Source organism: Neophocaena asiaeorientalis, unplaced genomic scaffold, assembly GCF_003031525.2.
Source record: "Neophocaena asiaeorientalis asiaeorientalis breed wild unplaced genomic scaffold, Neophocaena_asiaeorientalis_V1.1 scaffold123, whole genome shotgun sequence".
Classification (NCBI taxonomy): domain Eukaryota; kingdom Metazoa; phylum Chordata; class Mammalia; order Artiodactyla; family Phocoenidae; genus Neophocaena; species Neophocaena asiaeorientalis.
In genome coordinates this window covers 8,071,337-8,089,436 of record NW_020173666.1, presented here as the reverse complement: position 1 = coordinate 8,089,436, position 18,100 = coordinate 8,071,337, and the positions used below count along the sequence as shown (strand labels likewise).

At 39.8% G+C, this 18,100-nt stretch overlaps 1 protein-coding gene across 2 annotated transcripts; it reads left to right on the top strand.

Annotated features, from left to right (window-relative positions):
* The first annotated feature begins 75 nt into the window (after positions 1 to 75).
* On the top strand, positions 76 to 14,324 carry MTRF1L (mitochondrial translation release factor 1 like). Of its 2 annotated transcripts, XM_024747887.1 has the most exons (7): positions 82 to 1,464; positions 4,051 to 4,130; positions 5,960 to 6,143; positions 6,607 to 6,770; positions 8,332 to 8,449; positions 9,637 to 9,773; positions 10,523 to 14,324. In XM_024747887.1, the coding sequence occupies exons 1-7, from the start codon at positions 1,212 to 1,214 to the stop codon at positions 10,721 to 10,723; spliced, it is 1,137 nt and encodes a 378-aa protein (XP_024603655.1). In that variant the 5' UTR covers positions 82 to 1,211; the 3' UTR covers positions 10,724 to 14,324. The 2 variants fall into 2 exon arrangements, with proteins under 2 accessions (XP_024603656.1, XP_024603655.1); XM_024747888.1 differs by lacking the exon at positions 10,523 to 14,324 and having other exon boundaries at positions 76 to 1,464; positions 9,542 to 9,767.
* Positions 14,325 to 18,100: the final 3,776 nt, after the last annotated feature.

Genomic DNA, 18,100 nt, shown 5'->3' with positions numbered 1-18,100 from the left:
CGATGCAAGCTCATTTTATAAGAATTTATACTTAACCTCAACAATTCTGATTAGATGACTTAAGAATGACTTAACCTTGTCAAGGGCTCCCGTATTTTACCATTTTTTTACAAGAATAAGTAAGAAGATTTTGGGTATATTAGGTCTCTGTACAGTTACACCACCACTCAGTAAATCCTGCTCAAACCAGTTAGGTAGAGGGAGTTCCCAGATTGGACGTTCAGCCCTTGCATCCTCAGGCCTGTCTAGATTGTATTATTCCCTCATGTACATTCCTCTGGTGGGCTATGAAAAGGTCTTTTGAAAAATGCAAAAGCATTATACCAGTAAACTTCAGTATTCCTGGCACTAATCCACTCTCAAGTTTGGGGGTGGAGGTTGGTGGTTTTGGGGAGACGGGGCTACCGGAGGCGGGACTCTGAAGGCTTTGCTGGGCTGTGATTAGTTGCAACATGAAACGGCTCAACCACCTTAAAAAGTAGCTGAGTAACAAGGAATAAGTGAGAATGGGCATGAGACTCGGTGTGGAAGGAAGCCGTTTTAAAGCAGGTAAATTAAGTGGCAGATAAAGGGCAGGAAAGCAGACTGCTAAATCACTCGTGGTTGCCTTCGAGTCTACCTGTCACGTCTTTGTTAATACGAACCTTAAGCACCGTCGAAAAGAGAAACATGAGCAGGAAAATTGTAAGAGTAAACACACGTACACACTGATAACCATCCTATAAGTCGCTCTTGGAGACGACAGTCCAGGCTGGCAAGAGAGAGGACAACCGTGCTGTGACCTCAGCCCCCATAGCGGACAGTAGGCTGCCCTCCATTGCTGTACTTTAAATCCTGAGAGCCTGGGAGACAAATCTTCGACGTCAGAAAACGTAATGACAACCTATTGCTTTCTCCTTCCGGTCTAACACTCCGCCCCCGCTCGTTCAAGGAGGCGTGTCTGACCTTGCCTTTAGAGGAGGTGCCCGAGGTCTCTCGGACCCTCCCCTATCGCTTCCGGCTCTGCCCCTCAACTTCCGGCCTCCCCAAATAATACACCGTTTAATAATAATTGGCCGGAAGTTCCCAACCAGGCTTCCGGGAGGCCCTTTTAAACCTGCGCGTGCGCCGGACGGTGCTTGGCTAGGTCTCGCCCCTATTGCCAAGCTGCGCGAGACTTGCTCCGTCCGGAACTTCCGGCTCTTGTCCGCTTCGGACATCCGGCTGTAGCTATGCGGTCAAGGTTTCTTTGGAGCGCTTTTCGGTGGGCCCGGCAGGCTGCTGGCCCGGCCCGCCGACACGTAAGCTGCGGTAGCCTTCCACTGGAGGAGCTATTCGCCCGCGGCGGACCCCTACGGACCTTCCTCGAGCGCCAGGTAGGGTCTGAAGTCCAGTTGCAGGTCAGGCGGCCTGAGCTGGTGGCGGTGGCCAAGCTTCTGAACGAGAAGGAACAGGAGCTGCAGGAGACCGGGCACCTGCTACACGGTAAGGGCCGTGCCTAGGGGAGCGGAATTCAGAGCAGACTCTTGACTCTTCATTTGCCCTTGCCACTAAGCCGCTGCTCAGATGTCCACACTCGCTCCGAGTCTGAAGTCTTTGCTCGGTTGCAGCCCTTTTTGATTGCATCAGAGATCAAGGCATCTGAGTTCTTGTCCCATCCTCTCCTTGGGCTCCCTTGACAGTGCTCTGCGCCCTTTTACAAAACTTAAGTTGACCTTTATTGGTTGCGTATTTAATAGCAGGAGATTAGCTCGCCAGACAAATAAGGCACTAGTCCTGTTATGGGCTCGAGAGCAGCGTTTCTAAGTGTGGTACAGGGACCACCCGCAAAAGTGACAGAAGAGGTTCGTGCTAAGTAAACCCAGACTCGGAATCTGAGACCTAGAAACATGCGGTTTTAACAGATTTCCCAAGTGATTCATGTCCATTCGAATCTGGATGGGGCCTATGTTTCTGCATTTGCACAAGCTTCTGGGGATGCTTAGTTGCTGGTCTGTGGCCCACACTTTGGAAAGGCTCTAGAGAGGGTCACAATCTATTGGGGGCAAGAAAGTTAATTATAATACAGATGATAAGTGAAAATATGTATCAATAAAAACCTAGGAGAGCAAGGAGAACTTGTTGGGAAAGACTTGTACAGGGATAAAGGCCCACCCTTAGATGATTTAATAATAATTTAACCTTTACTGATCCTTTGCCATATTCCAGGCTTTGCTTAGCTTCCTTTATCTAATAACTCATACAATTCACGTAATAAATTATGAAGTAGGTTCTATTAGCCTCATTCAACAGAAGAGGAACCTGAGACATAAAGATAAAATAACTCAGCTCGGGTGACACCGCTTGTAAGGAATGGAGCTTGGATAGGACTGACCCCAAATCTCATGCTCTTAATCACTGAACTCTATGTTAACCAAGAAAGGGGAGGTTGGAACCATTTTGTAAGGGGGCTCAAGTACTAACCTACAAAGTTTGATTTCATCCTGTTGGCAGAAGCCAGCCAGCAGAAGCTTTCAGATTCGGAGTGAATGATAGGAATAGCTTTCTTGCTTAGGAATCTTGATTGGTGGCAGTTTAGAAGCAGCCTGGAATAGGACTGAAGATGCCATGGAAAATGGGAGACTAATGCAGTTGTATAGTTGAGACATAGTATCCTTTGGGAAAAAATTAAATCGGTTTCATTCCTTAAGCAAAGCTTAAAGTCCAAGTAGCAGCCACAAAGCCTTAATATTAAAAAATATATTTTTATATTGATTACATGTTGAAATTGGTAGTGTTTTGGGTATACTGCATTAAATAAAATGTAGTATTTAAATTAGATTACTTCTACACTTTAGTTCCAGTCTCCTTAGCCTTACCAGAACACTGCATTTCAGAGCTGAAAGGCCCCTTAGAGATCATCCAGCTCAGATCTTTCATTTTATTCTTGAGATTACTGAGACTCAGAAGTTAGGTGTATTGCCCTAAGAGAACCTTGGTGGTTGAACTAGGGCTAGAATTCATTTTTCCTTTTTCTAATTAAGCACATTTTACATTTCACCAAATTCTTGCCAAAATAATTCCCTGCCATTCCACCAACACTCCCTATATTCACCTGTCTCAGTTTTGCTGTTGTCATTCTCTCCTTAATTCTTTCCTTTTTCTGCCCATCCCCAAAACAAACAAAAAATCCTTCAGCATGCTGTTATTTTAGTATTTAATCACATAATGTTTTAGCTTATTTTTTGTGAGTTTTTCTCCCCTAGAATAATATAAGGAAAGTAAAATGATCTAAAATCCTGCCTTGAGGGCAGGTCTTAACATATTATCCCCAGCTCCCAGCATAATTGGCTGTTAATACATGAATAAACATTCCAGCTGATAGAGTTTGTTCTTTCAACAGAAACAGAAAATTGTAATAGCTAAGAAAATTTCTGCCTGTCTCCTTTCTATAGGCTGCATGTGGTCCATAGGATAGAGGAATGAGGAGGTATATTTTGTACGGTAAAAATGAAAACTGAAAGATGAAATAAGAATTAGGTAAAGCCTGAGAGAGAAGACTGCTTCATGTAAATATTCTGTCAGTATTAGGTTGGGTCTAAATGTTTATTTAGGTGGACACTTTTATATTAATGAAGCATTTACTAGTAAGACAAATAACTTCCTACTTTTTAACTCAGTTTTGGTCTAACTGGTGGTACCTTCTCTTCCCCTTCCAGTCTTTCTAACTAGCTCAGTGTATTCATTTGTTATTGTAGAGTCTGAGTTGGAAAACTAAAAGCATATTTGTTAATATGAACATTTTGGGGAGGCAGAATTACAGAAAAGCTTTGTAGCTTCTTTATATTTTTCTATAGAGATTCTTTTTATTTTGAACATATTGTCATCAGGAAAAACTTTAAAAAAATTTTTTTTAACTACATGCTTTTGAAAACTAATGCATAATATGCTTTAAATTAATAAATTATTAAAAGGACAGGATAATTGTTATTTTTCCCTTAAGCTACAATAACAATAAAACTATTACCTTGAATTCTGTTAGCAATTTAATACTAATTAAGGAAAAGTTAACCTGCTGCCTTTTTTTCTTAGATGAAAATGAAGACTTAAGGAAACTTGCAGAGAGTGAAATAACTTCATGTCAGAAAGAAATAGCTCAATTGAAGCATCAGGTATGGTATTTGTGCAAGGAATAAAGCATCCGTGCATGCTGTTACTTCTAATGTATTTTATTAGAAGTTTATAAAAGCAAGTCAAGAACTAAGCAGCTTGCTAGTATTTATAATTATAAACTGGTTTTTAAAGAAGGAAAAAGCATACTCCCCATGGCCCTGTTTTTTTATCATACTAAAAGGATTGTATTGATAGAACTCTGAAAGAAAGATGACTGTCACACTAATAGGATTTGCCAGAAAGGCAGTGAAATGTTGGTAGTATATTTTCCTTCTTTTGTTTTTTGAAGAGAGGTGAGGATGGGGATGGACGATGAGAAGAAGAGGTTATGGAGCGATGGTAGGAGGAAGCAGGAACATTTCTTTATCTTTGTGTCTCTGACACTATTACAGTGCCAGCCTAGAATAGGCCCTTAGAATTTTTAAAATGGAATTGCATTGCTTTGGCTTTTTATCTAGGAGAACTGCAGAACATACGGAGTTAGACGAAGGATCATGAAATTAGATCCACTCTTCATTAATTCTGTAAAGCATAGCTTAAAGGTTTACAGCAGATATATCTGGAAATATAAGTGAAAGAACATGATACGGTGAGGAAGGATCCTAGAAAGGAGGTGCTTAATTTAGAGATTCCCTTTATCCAAGTGCAGAACTTACCAAAAATTAATGTCCCCACCACCACTCTAGAAGAAAAGTTCCACTATAGAGTGAAAGATTTCATGTAGCTTGCCTTCTACCCATTTTCTAAATTTTTTGTGACGTAGAAGGACATACGTATTAATGGTTTCTGTTCATTGGCTAGTAATTAACAGACATAAACTCTATCATGTTAGTTCAAGATTTGAGTGGTCACATTCTATTGGCACAGGCCAGAGAGATGGAAAAGTAGGAAAGCAAGTATAACTCCTGACCAACACAAAGTGATACTTCAGAACTTGGGTAGCCTTGGGTTCAAATTCTGGCTCTTCCGCTTTCTAGTTGTAGGATACTGGGCAACTAGAGTTAAACTTCGTTTTCACTTCTTAAGGTGGAGCTGTTAATAGAACCTGCCCAGGATGTTTTAAGAATTAAAGTACGTAGAGTGCTTAGCAGAGTGCCTGTCAACATTAAAGAACCAATAAATGTTGGCAGCTTTTTTTCTTAATTCACCTCATCTAAGAAGTCTTTTTTCTGTATCTCCTTAATAAGAACATACTGCAGTGTGAAACACAGAATTGTAATGAAAGGAAGACTGATTTAGGCACAAGGGTCTGAGTTCTTGTGCCTGTTAGGGCAGTGACTAACGCGTGGCTCTTTAACGAGTCATCTCACTTCTATTCTCATTTTCTTTTACTTGTAAAATGAGGGAATTGGACCAGATCTTCTCTAAAGGCCTCTCCAGTTCCAAAATTGCAAGTTTCTCTTCCATGTTAAAGAAGCTTAGAAAAAAATACAAATGCAATTTGAGTGTTTTTTTCCTGCCATACTAGGCTATAAATTTCCAGGGACAGAGCTAGAATCTTTTTGTATGCTGTACACAATATAGTGTACTACTCACAGCAAGCACTGAATTATTAACTGAGTAGAGAACAGATATGTATACATGAACACCAGAAAGAAACAGAAACACCTGTAAGTGTCAGCTGAACATGTATAGCATTTATAATGTAGTTATAACATTAATATCTTTGGAAATTATGCATTATATGGTTCTAATTGGCAAGATAATTGAACCGTAATCAGCAATATTAAATTATTTGCTTAGGGAAACTCTAAATATTTAAAATCCTACATCTAATCATTGAGGGTTTTTTTTAATTATAGGAGGGGTGATATTTTTGTATTTGCAGATTATCTTACTTTTGGTTCCCTCAGAAGAAACGGATGAAAGTGATTTGATCCTGGAGGTAACTGCAGGAGTTGGGGGTCAGGAGGCAATGTTGTTTACCTCAGAGATATTTGATATGTATCAGCAGTATGCTGCATTTAAAGGATGGCATTTTGAAACCCTGGAATATTTTCCAAGTGAAATAGGTCAGTAAACTGTTTTGAAAAAGTAGAGATTTATCTATCTACATATATTTTAGGAAAGGGTTGGAAAGTTCATGACTAGGCTTTATAATATATAAGGATGCTTAAGTAGTTTTATGCTTATCATTTCCTTAATAATTTTGAATGCAAATATATCAAGTTTGAAATGGCCTATAAAACATTAGTCATTCAGTACTAACCACTGAATGACTAATAGTCTTTTAAAAGTGGTCCTTTAGAGGTGTTACTGAACAGTTAACACCATAAATGCTTTATGTTTAATAATTATATGAAATAAAGATATTAAGTGAATATCATAGACTTGTTAAAGGTTTTCAGTATGTTTTATAATCAATATGCTTATTATGTAGCTCTTTTAAATATATTTCAAGATGGTAGAAGTGATGGTCACTTGTTATAAATGGTAGGAAAAATAAAATAATTCCCTTGCCCCAATGTTTTCAAGGTGGCCTTAGACATGCATCTGCCAGCATTGGGGGTCCAGAAGCCTACAAGCACATGAAATTTGAAGGAGGTGTGCACAGAGTACAGAGAGTGCCCAGGACAGAGAAGCAAGGCCGCATCCACACCAGCACCATGACTGTGGCGATCTTACCCCAACCCACTGAGGTGAGGCACCACAGGCCCCTCTCCTTGGAATCCTGGGACCAGCACAGTGCCTTGCCCCCAGAGTAACACTCACTTTACTGAATTGAGTGTCTCTTTTGCATCATGTATTTTGAGTTGTTTTTACAAATACATTCTCACAGTCCAAAAGTATGATTTTAACAGTAGATGGTAAGAATTAAGGATATGTAAGTGATCTAATCTTACATTGCCTATTTATTATTTTTTCTCCACCACTAAGCTTCAAGTAGCTATTTTGAGACCATGTACAGGAGAAACGATATTAAATAGAGTTCGAGAGTGATTACCTTTATAAAGACTTTTGCTTTGTGTGACTTGTTCCCAGAACATTAACAGCGAGAATCCTGTTTTGACAAAGGATAACTATTACTTAACAAAATTGCTGCTTTACAACCCAATCATATTAAAATGGAAATATATTGCTACAGTGTTCATAATGAGTATACTTTATTTTCACAGATAAATTCTCAGACTGTATAATATTTTTAAGGTAGCTTAGTTGGGAAGTTCTATTTTGCTTATATCCCTTCTGCTGAAAAGTGATAGGAAATATATGACTTGTTTTTCAGAATGGAGTATGAATGATTTGAGAAGGAAGTTTGAGGGTTTCTCTCTAATAGGGTTAATGGAGTTCCTTTCTTCATGTCTAAGTTTTATGTGAAGCCTAGATGAGCAACAGAACAGTTAAGGGAGAGAGTGAAATGGGATAGATGGGAGGAGCCACACCTAGATATAGTCACTTTGGCTTAAGCATCTTGGAGATGTAAGGAGTTTTCAGAAAAAGATGGAGACTGAAGACTGAGGTCCATATGTCATTTCATTTCACTCTTCCAGCAGCGGTAAGAAGGAGCCACCCTGTGAATGATAGGATTCCTGCTGTGATAGGATTCCACCCTGTGAATGATAGGATTCCTGCTCCTGGGGTTGTGGACATCTCACAGACTGGGCTGTAATGGTTCATGAAAGAGCTTTTTAAATACAGTGCTTTGGATGGTGACTCGCAGGACAGAGCATTATCCTGATGTCAGACCCCAGTGTATTTATGAATTGAGTCTATACCCTTGACTTCTTGGCCTTTAACATTTCCGTTTGTCTCTCCTCTGCCTCTAAATATGTTTAAATCCTCCTTCATTTAAAATTAAACAAAATAAAACCTTCCTATAGTTCTTAAGCTAGTGTCATTTTTTTCCCCCTCTGCTAAAGTCTTTTTGCTCAAATCATTTAGCTATTATATTCACATTTCTATTACTCACATTTCTGAGTTCTGCTCTTGCTAAGAAGAGGGTAATTACAGAGAAGTCCAGTTTTTGAGGATGAGGGAGGGTTTGTTTTTCTTTTACCTTATGTTTTGATAATGTGCTCTTCCAATAAGAAAAGTTTAAAAAATGGTATCCTTCCAACTACTTTCTGTTCTTAAAATTAAACCTTCTGTAAACCTTATATAAATTCTATACATGACATGTATTTATAAATAGACAGTTCTTCTCTTTGAACAGATCATACATGTAATTTTTTTAAATCCCAACTTTTCTCTTACATATAGATTAATCTGGTGATTAATCCTAAAGATTTGAGAATTGATACTAAGCGAGCCAGCGGAGCTGGGGGGCAGCACGTAAATACCACAGACAGTGCTGTCCGGATAGTTCATCTCCCGACAGGTATGTACTTATTTCTTCAACATAAAACAGTGAAGAAAGAAATTGAATTCTGAATGACTTGATTAATTTTCCACTGACACAGGTCATCAGTTATCAGAGGAATACAGTTATTATTTAATACTTGATTTATCTTGAATCCTTAGCTGAAACTCTGCAGGATAATTACAAAGCCAGAAAGAGGGAGGGATCTAAGGCCAGGTAATTTCCATGTTAGTGACTATATCATTAATTTAAAAAAATCCTCACAATGACGTAATATCATGGGTTCTTCTTTATCAAAAAATGGTCTAAATCACTAGTTCTTACCCTTTTTTGGAGGGAGGAGGAGATGGATTCCTTTGAGAAAATGAAAGCTTGGACCTGCTACCCAGAAAAACATGCTTATATGCAAAGTTTTGCAGGTAATTTCAGGGGCTTCTTTCCATTAAGTCCATCTGCAGACATCTAGGGGTTCTGTCTTAATTCTGGACAGTAAGGCAATGGAGCTATAACTCAATATTCCTTAAGACTTCAAAATACTATTAGTGTACAGTACACTATTATTAAACGTGTTTTTACTGTTGATTTACATGTGAGAAAGAGCATATGGTTAACAGACCTCCGTTGTCTAGAAAGAATACAAGAACCGCCTACTGTAAATGATCTCGGTCATAATTCCTGTTGACTGAGAGTGGCTGAGGGGAGTGCTGGGTTCATTTTCTTCTTTTTTAATATGAGGAAATCCTCACATTAAACTTGAAGATGATGTCTTATGTAATACATATTATATAAACAGGAATAGAAAAAAAAGTGGATGGAAATACTCAAAAATATTAATAGTGACTAACTCTGGTAATAAGATTAACTTTTATAATTCAGTTTGTATAATGAGTAGTTATTACTTAAAAAAAAAATTATGGTGACTAGCTGAAAGTACCAGAAAATAATCCATTTTAAATGACTAATGCTTATTGTTTAGTATGTATGCCTTCAATATGGAAATACTTTGAGCTATAACTCAAATTTTCAGTTTTCCGATAACTGTAAAAGTTACTTGTTAAGTTTACAGTCTTCCTTTTTTATATTAGAGTCCTATTTTTTCCCTTTATAAAGGAAGAAGAAAAAGAATGAGAAGGAAAAGGAGTATTCCTTGATAATAAATGAAGATTTCTCTATTAAAACTCTTTAATTCTCATAACACTATTCAGGTGTTGTTTCCGAATGCCAACAAGAGAGATCTCAACTGAAAAATAGAGAGATGGCTATGAAAAAGTTACGTGCAAAACTATACAGCCTGCATGTAGAAGAACAAACAAGTAAACGATACAATGCTAGAAAGATTCAGGTAAAACTGAAATCTTACAAATGCTTCTAAAGGATAAAAATATTTTTAGATAAACAAGTTTTTGTATGTGTTAAAATCACTTCAGTGTATTTGTCGAAATTAGAGTATAATTCAAGTAGCTCAACCAAGGGCTATACTTGTTTTATAGCAATCTTACACCTCTGCCCTGTTTTTTATATTCAGAGGTGTCTTTCTCATTCACCAAAGTTATTTTTAAAAGGTATATGGAATTCCCATTCATTTTGAATCCTTTGAAAATTATGGAAGAAAGTTGCAAAGCAAACTGAACTTACTTCCTGTTTGACATTTGACTTTATGTTAACTCCTTATTATAACTTTGTCATCACTGATGACAACCACATTAGTTCACAGAGGTTATATGTGTTCAGCTATAGCATCTGAATATCAGCTGTGCGCCAGGCTGTGTGTGGGCACCATCACTGTGCAGTAGGTATTGTCTGTATTTTACAAACGGGGAAAACTATAGAGTTGAAATAAATTACCTGAAGTCTTAAAGTATTAAATGGCAGAGGGTTCAAAATTCAAATACTAATCTGTCTGACTTTAAAGCCTATATTCTTTTTTCTCTATCAAGTTCCCATGTTACTTGAGGATTCAGAATGTTTAAAACTTGCTTTTTAACGTTGTAAATTATAAACCAAGAGCTTTATCTCCAGGTAAGTTAAATTTGTAGGTTTAGTTGCCCTGAATTTAACTGTATTTCATATCTCTTTTCTTTTAATATATAGATTGGCACTAAAGGAAGGTCAGAGAAAATAAGAACATACAATTTTCCACAGAACCGGGTCACAGATCACAGAATAAACCAGTCACTTCATGATCTTGAAGCTTTTATGCAAGGAGAGTACCTACTGGATGAACTTGTACAGTCACTGAAGGATTATGCTAATTATGAATCTTTGGTAGAAATTATTTCCAACAAAGTTTAAGTTGACTTGTTATTAAAGACTTGTATAGCTTATGAAAATTCTATTATAGCAAGTCCATTGTGTACATACCAGTATTCTCTTGAAACACATGAGTTAACACAATTGGGAATAACATGTTTTTAATACATAGGTAATTTATATGAATCATCTCTCAATTTATTAGTAAAAAGTATTACAATATAGTCATGACTCTGGTTGTACATTTTGAACTCTTACAAGAAAGGAAAACAGTCCTTTGTTTTATGTAAAATATTTAACGAATGATCAGAAATTTAGTTGAACTCTTAAGGAAAACTTCAAACATAAAACAGTAGAAATATGACAGTAATTATTGTTATTAGTCAAGGTTCTAGTCAGGAGACAGAAACCATACCTTTAGTTTGAACAGGGATAATTTTGATATAAAAAATTAACCAACGATGGGGTTAGCTATTAGGAGATAAAAGGTTACTACTCTAGGACTGAGAGAGAATACCCAAGGAAAGAATACCCTTGGAAAGGGCTTCCCTTCCCTCCAGGTGGAGAGTTAGGCCTGTTGGAGAGTAACGCTGACTAGAAGCCTAGGCACCCTGTGGCCCAGCCGACTTGACACATAAAATTAACCATCAGTGTCCCAAGAGCACCCCTGGCAGCTGTGCATAGAAACAGAAACAAAAGAAGCCCCTTCCTCGTGCACTGTCTGTCCACCTACCCTACTGACAAAGCTTCACATGGCACCAGCCGGCACAGGAGAAATGTTTATAGGTCCAGCTCCAGTATCACAAAGTAAGGCAGTAAATCGGTAACCGGCACAGCCATACTCATTGCTTAGTTTCAGTAATTGAAGTTATAAATGTGTTACACTTCATCCTTAAATATTTCAGCTTGTATGTAAAAAAAATGACACTGTTCTACTTAATCATATACTATCATCACACCTAACAAAATTCACAGTAATTCCCTTACATCTTCAAACACCCAATTCAAGTTTTCCCCAGTTCTCCCCGAAATGTTTTAACTGGCTTCTTCAAACCAGGATCCAATTAAGAATCACAGATGGGAATACGTGATTATATTGCTTAAATTTCCCTTATTCTAGAACAGCCCTGCCAAACGCTGCCCCCTTTTTATCATGACACTGCACTGAATTTTCATTTGAGAAGGCGAGACTATTATGGGTCACGTCATTTGTTCCTCAAGTCACAGTAGTTCCTGCAAACTGGAAGTTAAGAGCTTAAGAGTAGGTTAGTTTTGCATAGTCCTTCCCTTTCCTGTGACTTGGCATTTTCGTCATTAAAATATACAGTTAAGTAAGCCAGCCTGAATGCTCTGATATGCTAAGATGTATTAGATTCGCTAAAAAATGACTTCACCCTTGTGAAATAAGAATTTGTTGAAAGTGAGCTTAAAGCTAAATCAGTATAGTTTTTTCTATCATAACATTTAAAAAGTTGTTCTTTTTTCCCTGGCAATCCTGGTTATGATTAGCTTTTTTCTGATAAGCCTGACTTCAGAGAATTGAGCCTGAGAGGGAAGGAGAGCACAGGAATGTCTGCCTGAAGCTGCACAGCTGGTAAAAGACTTCTTGGTGTTGAGAGCAACAGCAAATAAAGTAGTGTGCTTGAGAAATAGACCCCCCCATGATTCTCCCACGGTGTGTGCTTCACTGCAGAAAGCAGTCATAAATTCAAGCTGTTTAACTACAAAAAAGGAAAAGACACAGGACATGTCAGTTACCCCATAAAAAACGTGAGAAAAGCTAGAAATGCTGGCTCGAGAATATTTTGAAAACATGAGGTAAACGAAGAACTACAATTATGAAGAGTTCTACCTAGTGGATGATGAATAAATGTCAAATTTATGGTAGTTACAACCAGGTAGGATTTCGAGAGAAACAAGTGATTTCACTATTACGGTTATATGATTGAAATGTTAAAGGGTTAGGAGACATTTAGTTAACTCTCAAAACTGCACATTTTTTCATGTGTTTGAGTCAACAGTATTAATTTTTATAAACATACTACATAAATTCAAAACTGCATTATTGTCAGGCAGTTGTTTCCTCTTTAAGTCAACATTTATTAGCCAAATTCCCTTTAAAGCCCCAGCATGTGCTAAATTTCAGAGTAATTTTATACTGATAATTTCTCATCTTATTGCTCTAAAAGGGAGGTGTAGAAAAACCGTTAAAGACAGTTAAGAATTTAAGCTGGCCAAAGGTTATCAAATACATCAGAGAATCTTAATTTGCAGAGTATCCCTCCACCCTGTAATGCTCTGCTCATGAAAGCCATTCTGTTCTGCCGTCACAGGAACAGCTGATGAATGCCCCTCTTAGTGACCTAAGCAACGCAAGAAGCAGCAAGACGCATTCATTCAGCAGTCGTCATCACCGAGCACAAGGCCCAGTGCAAGCCTGTGTCTCCCAGATTTACCACTTTCCCCTTGGGTCTTTTGGTTTCCTTTTTGAATGAAAGGGACATAGCTACAGGTTACTAAATATGACAGTATACTGTTATTCAATTTCTCTTTACCTCCTCTAACAGGTAATAATTAGAAAAGTTGCACTGAGATTACGAAAGGTCTTGAATGTTGTATTTCATTCTATGAACAAGGGAGAGCCAAAAGTCTACTCATTCTGTCCCCATGCTTCACCACTCCCTCCCTCTCTACACCACAGGAAAAGAAAGTGTGAGAGCTGTACTAATGAAGGTGGGAAGGAACCTTCCGTCAATTTTCAAACTTCCTGCCCATTAGAACATCACAGTTGGTTAGAAAAAAATTATCATAATACTTTGGTAATGTTAACAATATAACTTTAAGATATGTATCACTATGTGCCTTATGAACACCTGTGGAGTAACTGACAAATTCTGGTCTGTGAACTGACATTGGCTTACACTTCACTAATCTAAATTAGTTACTCCTGTATGATCAAACGTAATTTTTGGAACCCAGGAAAAGGTAAGAATAGAGCAACAATTTTGGCGTGAAGCTTACTAGAACCCTATGTCTAACATTTTAAGGGCCTTAGAACTTTGTAGCTGTTTGCACAAACTATGCATCTACACAGCTACCTGAATTATAAAGCACCCAATGTCGCTCCCACCTGCCTTTGCCTTCTCTGCCCTCTCTTCCTAAAACACATAATTACCTCCACAGACTTCAAGGTCCAACCCAAAGGGAACTTTTGCACCTATGCAGTCAACTGCTCTTCATTAGTATTCCACAGCCCTTTACACAACAGTATGAAAGCACTTACGGCAAGGCAGTAAACTCACTGGGTTACTCCTGTCTCAGGTTTGTGTGCGTAATAAGGAAAAGGGAAAGGGTGGTCAGGAAATGGAATGTATTATTAACCCTTTCACATCATTTCATTAGTGGACAAAACTGTTTTCTTCATTCTTGTCTCTTCAACACCTAACTTCATGGCACTAAAAAGATGTCTAAAAGGCAGTTAGATCTAAAATTATTTGTCTAGAAATCTGGTGTATTGTTCGGGAAGAACCAAAACTGAACTTCATTTCAAAACGGCCTACAACATCAGTTAATCAAAACTCATTCAGCCAGAATGGAAATTTTAAAGATGTATAAATAAAAAATCACTATGTCTAAAATGAAACGTCATATTCCTCTATAACCCGTTTCTCATTGTGTGATCTCAGTTTCTTTCACGGCACTACCATTCTCCCTCTCTGTAAATTAAATTGTAGTCATCTTCGATTCCTCTTCCTCATATGCAGTTTACTCTAATGCCTACTCTCCTAAATACCCTAAACTTCACTGATTCCGTTATCACCACCATGGTCCACAATTGCTGCTCCCGGACTACTTTAATAGTCCCCTGCATCCTAACTCTAATCCAGGTCACACATACATAACTGCCAGATTCATCTTCCTAAAATGCAAGGCTCTGATCCTGTCACCCTTCTACTCAACAACTTAATAGGTTCCCCCCGCCTCCCAGATAAAACTCCAACTCTGAAGCATGCACACAGCACATCCATGTCCCTACCCAGCATCCTTTCATACTAGCCCACTTCACACACCACCCCTCTACGTCACATCAAATTAATTTTTCTTGATAAATCCTCCTGCACTTAAGCTTGCCCCCATTTCGTTCCTATGCCAGGGAAGGCCACTCTCCTCCCCATTCCCTTAAAAGACATCCCCAGCAGCAAAGGTTCACATCTAGAGGCAACCATACTTCCCAGGGGATACGATGCTATGTTTGGAGACAGTTATCACAACTTGAGGTGGGGGGGGCAGGGGGAGTTAGAGGTTAAGGCTGCTGCTACACACCCTACAATGCACAGCATAGCCTCCACAGCAAAGAATTCTCTGGCCCAAAATGTCAGTAGTGCTGAGGTTGAGAAACCCTGTCCTACAGAGTAATCTCATCCTGGCATACAGCAGTAACTCCGCTGTTCTATAAAAATTCCCACGGTAGCTAGACATATTTGCCTCATCCAGTGTTCACAGCTGTATTTTGTGCACCTTATCTCCTCCCCCCTGTACTCATGATGCTTTTTATTCAAAGATTATTTACTGAGCATCTACGTCTATTAGGTGGCTGGCCCAGATAGGAAGCAAAGGGGCAGGTACCACGTCCCAATTATTTCCAGACATTTCCAGGATGTCTTGCATGCTGTAGATCTGCAATAAGGATTTGGTGAGAATAAGGGCAATTCTCTTTGCACTTCATTTTGCACCTAAAAACTCAACAATTCTGATTGATACTGATTTGTAGAAAAAAAGGGGTACATATATCTGTTGACATCCAGTAAAATTCAGAATATCCCTTTCTAAATTTCTCACTAAAAATGAAACTAACAGGTGCTCATGAACCTACTGAAAAAGTTAAAGTTAACTCTCAGTTAAGAATAATATTTCAACATGATTAAAGCTCTAATAGTTAAAATCAATATTAAGTAACTTAATAAGCCTAAAGAAAAAGACTCTTAACAAACTATTCCAGCATGCAATAAAACATGCTTCACTCTTTATATTACCTTATATTACGATAGTAATTTTAGTTTTTCCAATATCTTAGCCTTTTTCTGAAAATAAATTTTAAAAATAACTGCTGGAGCATACCTTTTAAGCTGTGGTTAAGATTCAAAGGTTGTAGTCCAGGTGCTCAATTAATTTAATGAGAACCCCCCCCTCCCCTCAAATTTCACATATTTGCATCTAAAAATAAAAAAGGTGAATAAAGATGATCTCTGAGGTCAAATGGGAAAGTAATATGAAAACGTACTTATAAGCAATCAAGCCTCCCACAAGTATTATTACTCCTCAGTATAACACAGAGGAAAGAGGAAAGTACATGGACTTATCCTAAGACTGGTGGTTCTGTGGGAATGAACTTACACTTTTAAGCACAATCAGAAAATGAAAACCCTAAGGTTATTGGGAGAACTAAAGGCTAATATTACAAAGTGCCTAGTAGATAAAAGCTACCATCGCTTTAATATTCATTCAACAAATCACTCCCTTGCTAACATTCCTCCAACGGTTAACCAAGTCCTACAGGATCTGGCTTCTACCTATTTGACCTCACCTCCTACAGTCTTTTGCTCTGTAGGCTCTAGACTTCCTTCTAGCCCTGGAAGAAGCTATGCGCCTTCAGTCTCTTTCCTCTGCTTACTATGCAGATCTCTGCATTGCCAGCTGAACATTCGGATCTTGGTCCAAAGCCTCAGAAACCTTCCTGACCACCCAAAGTCCTTAACCCTGCCCCTACTGCCCATTCTCTACCCCCTTATGTTGTTTTATATTCCTCTTTCATTCAATGAAATTGTTAATTGCGAACTTCTTTCCCATTAGAAAGTAAACTCCCTGAAGAACCGGACTTTTTGTCTTTTCAACCCTATGTCTGCAGGACCTAGCACCAGGGCCTGGTGAGAGACATGACTCAGGGGCAAAAATTTAAGGGGATGCCAAAAATTTCAGCAACCCAGAAAAATACTAATTTAATGCAACATTCTGAAAAATAAAAATTAACGCAAAAAAACATGAACTATCGAAAATTTTACATAAAGACAGGATCCACTCAGCACTTGCATGATTCATCCTGATCCCGGCCCTGCTTCACGCAGGACTGGCCCACAATTTGAGCGCTTACCACAAGCCAACTATTAACTCTCCCCGAGGCTGCAGAAAAGCAAAAGAAAGAGGGAAAACTGCCAAAGACAGGGATTTGGACTCTGGGGAGCTCACCTCCTGTAGCGTCACTGTGTTGTGACCAAAAGCTGGGTCGGGGGACTGCAACGTCACCACTTAAAGCACACATTCAAAGAGTGAAAAGTTCAGCATGACAAATTATACGGTACAACTTGTCACAGAAGACTTAACAATTAATACTTCCTCCGTTTCCTCCATCACTAGAAAATCAGGCCAGGAGCCTTCGGTCCCAGGGTGTGGAAATGGGAACTCCCAGGCTAGGATGACTGATTGATTCATTCATTCTAGAGCAAGGACTACTGTGTGCGAGTACAGTAGATTTAATAAGCTAAACGTCCGTAACAAAGCAGTGGTGGCTGGGGAACAGTGGTTGAAAATAAAAACACGCTTACAGGAAGAAATGACTGTCCCAGCCTCAGCCCCGCCGGAAGGCTCCTGGGAGATGCGGGCCCAGGTCTCCCCGCACCACGTCAGCGGGACCAGCTCCATGTGCCGGGAGGGACGCGGCCCCTCCCACCGCGGCCCCAAGCTCTCCTCCCCCCAAACAGAAACGCGGGGGACCCCAGCGCGCAAGCGCCAACCCGCCAACAGCACAGCTACCGCCCGCCACAAGCGCCTGCGCGAAAGCGCTGAGCCGGGGGTGGGGCGAAACTAGGAGGAGAGAGGAGCGCGCCTAAATCCTAGAGAGGCGGGCTAAGTAGGGCTGGGGGAGGGCTCCTCTTCCGGAAAGTCTGCATTCCCGAACGACCACAGTGGCTACTCACCAAATTCCCGCTTGTGAGATGACCGGAGAAAGTCGGCCACCCTTTCTACCCAGCGGAGATCTTCAGACAGAAGCCGAAGCTGCCTTCAGGATGAAATTAGGACCCGCAGGAGGCCCGTTCTCCAGACGGCGAAGGGAAGCGTGGCGGGAGCGCGCATGCGTGGTAGGCTCCCTCCACGTGCGGCCCGGCAGTGGTCTCCCTGCGCTCCGAGGTCCCGCCCCCTGCCTCAGCATCTTTCCGGACGCGCGGAGCAGCCGGGGAAGAAGGAGGTTGGGCCTGGCGGCCCGGCCCCGCCTCGGCAGCCTCCAATTGGGCGTGGGTGAGGGCACCCCCTCCCGCCGCCTTCCCATTGGAGCGCGCGTGCGAGCGGCGCGCCCCATTGGGCCGTGCGGATTTGGGCACCAAATTCAAAGATTTTAAAAGTACCAGCTGGCGCCTTTTAGAAGCT

Coding starts and splice junctions, on each gene's coding strand:
- MTRF1L (XM_024747887.1), top strand. CDS start 1,212: ATGCGGTCAAGGTTTCTTTGGAGCGCTTTTCGGTGGGCCCGGCAGGCT. Junction 6,144..6,606: donor ATATTTTCCAAGTGAAATAG/GTCAGTAAACTG, acceptor AATGTTTTCAAG/GTGGCCTTAGACATGCATCT. Junction 6,771..8,331: donor TCTTACCCCAACCCACTGAG/GTGAGGCACCAC, acceptor TCTTACATATAG/ATTAATCTGGTGATTAATCC.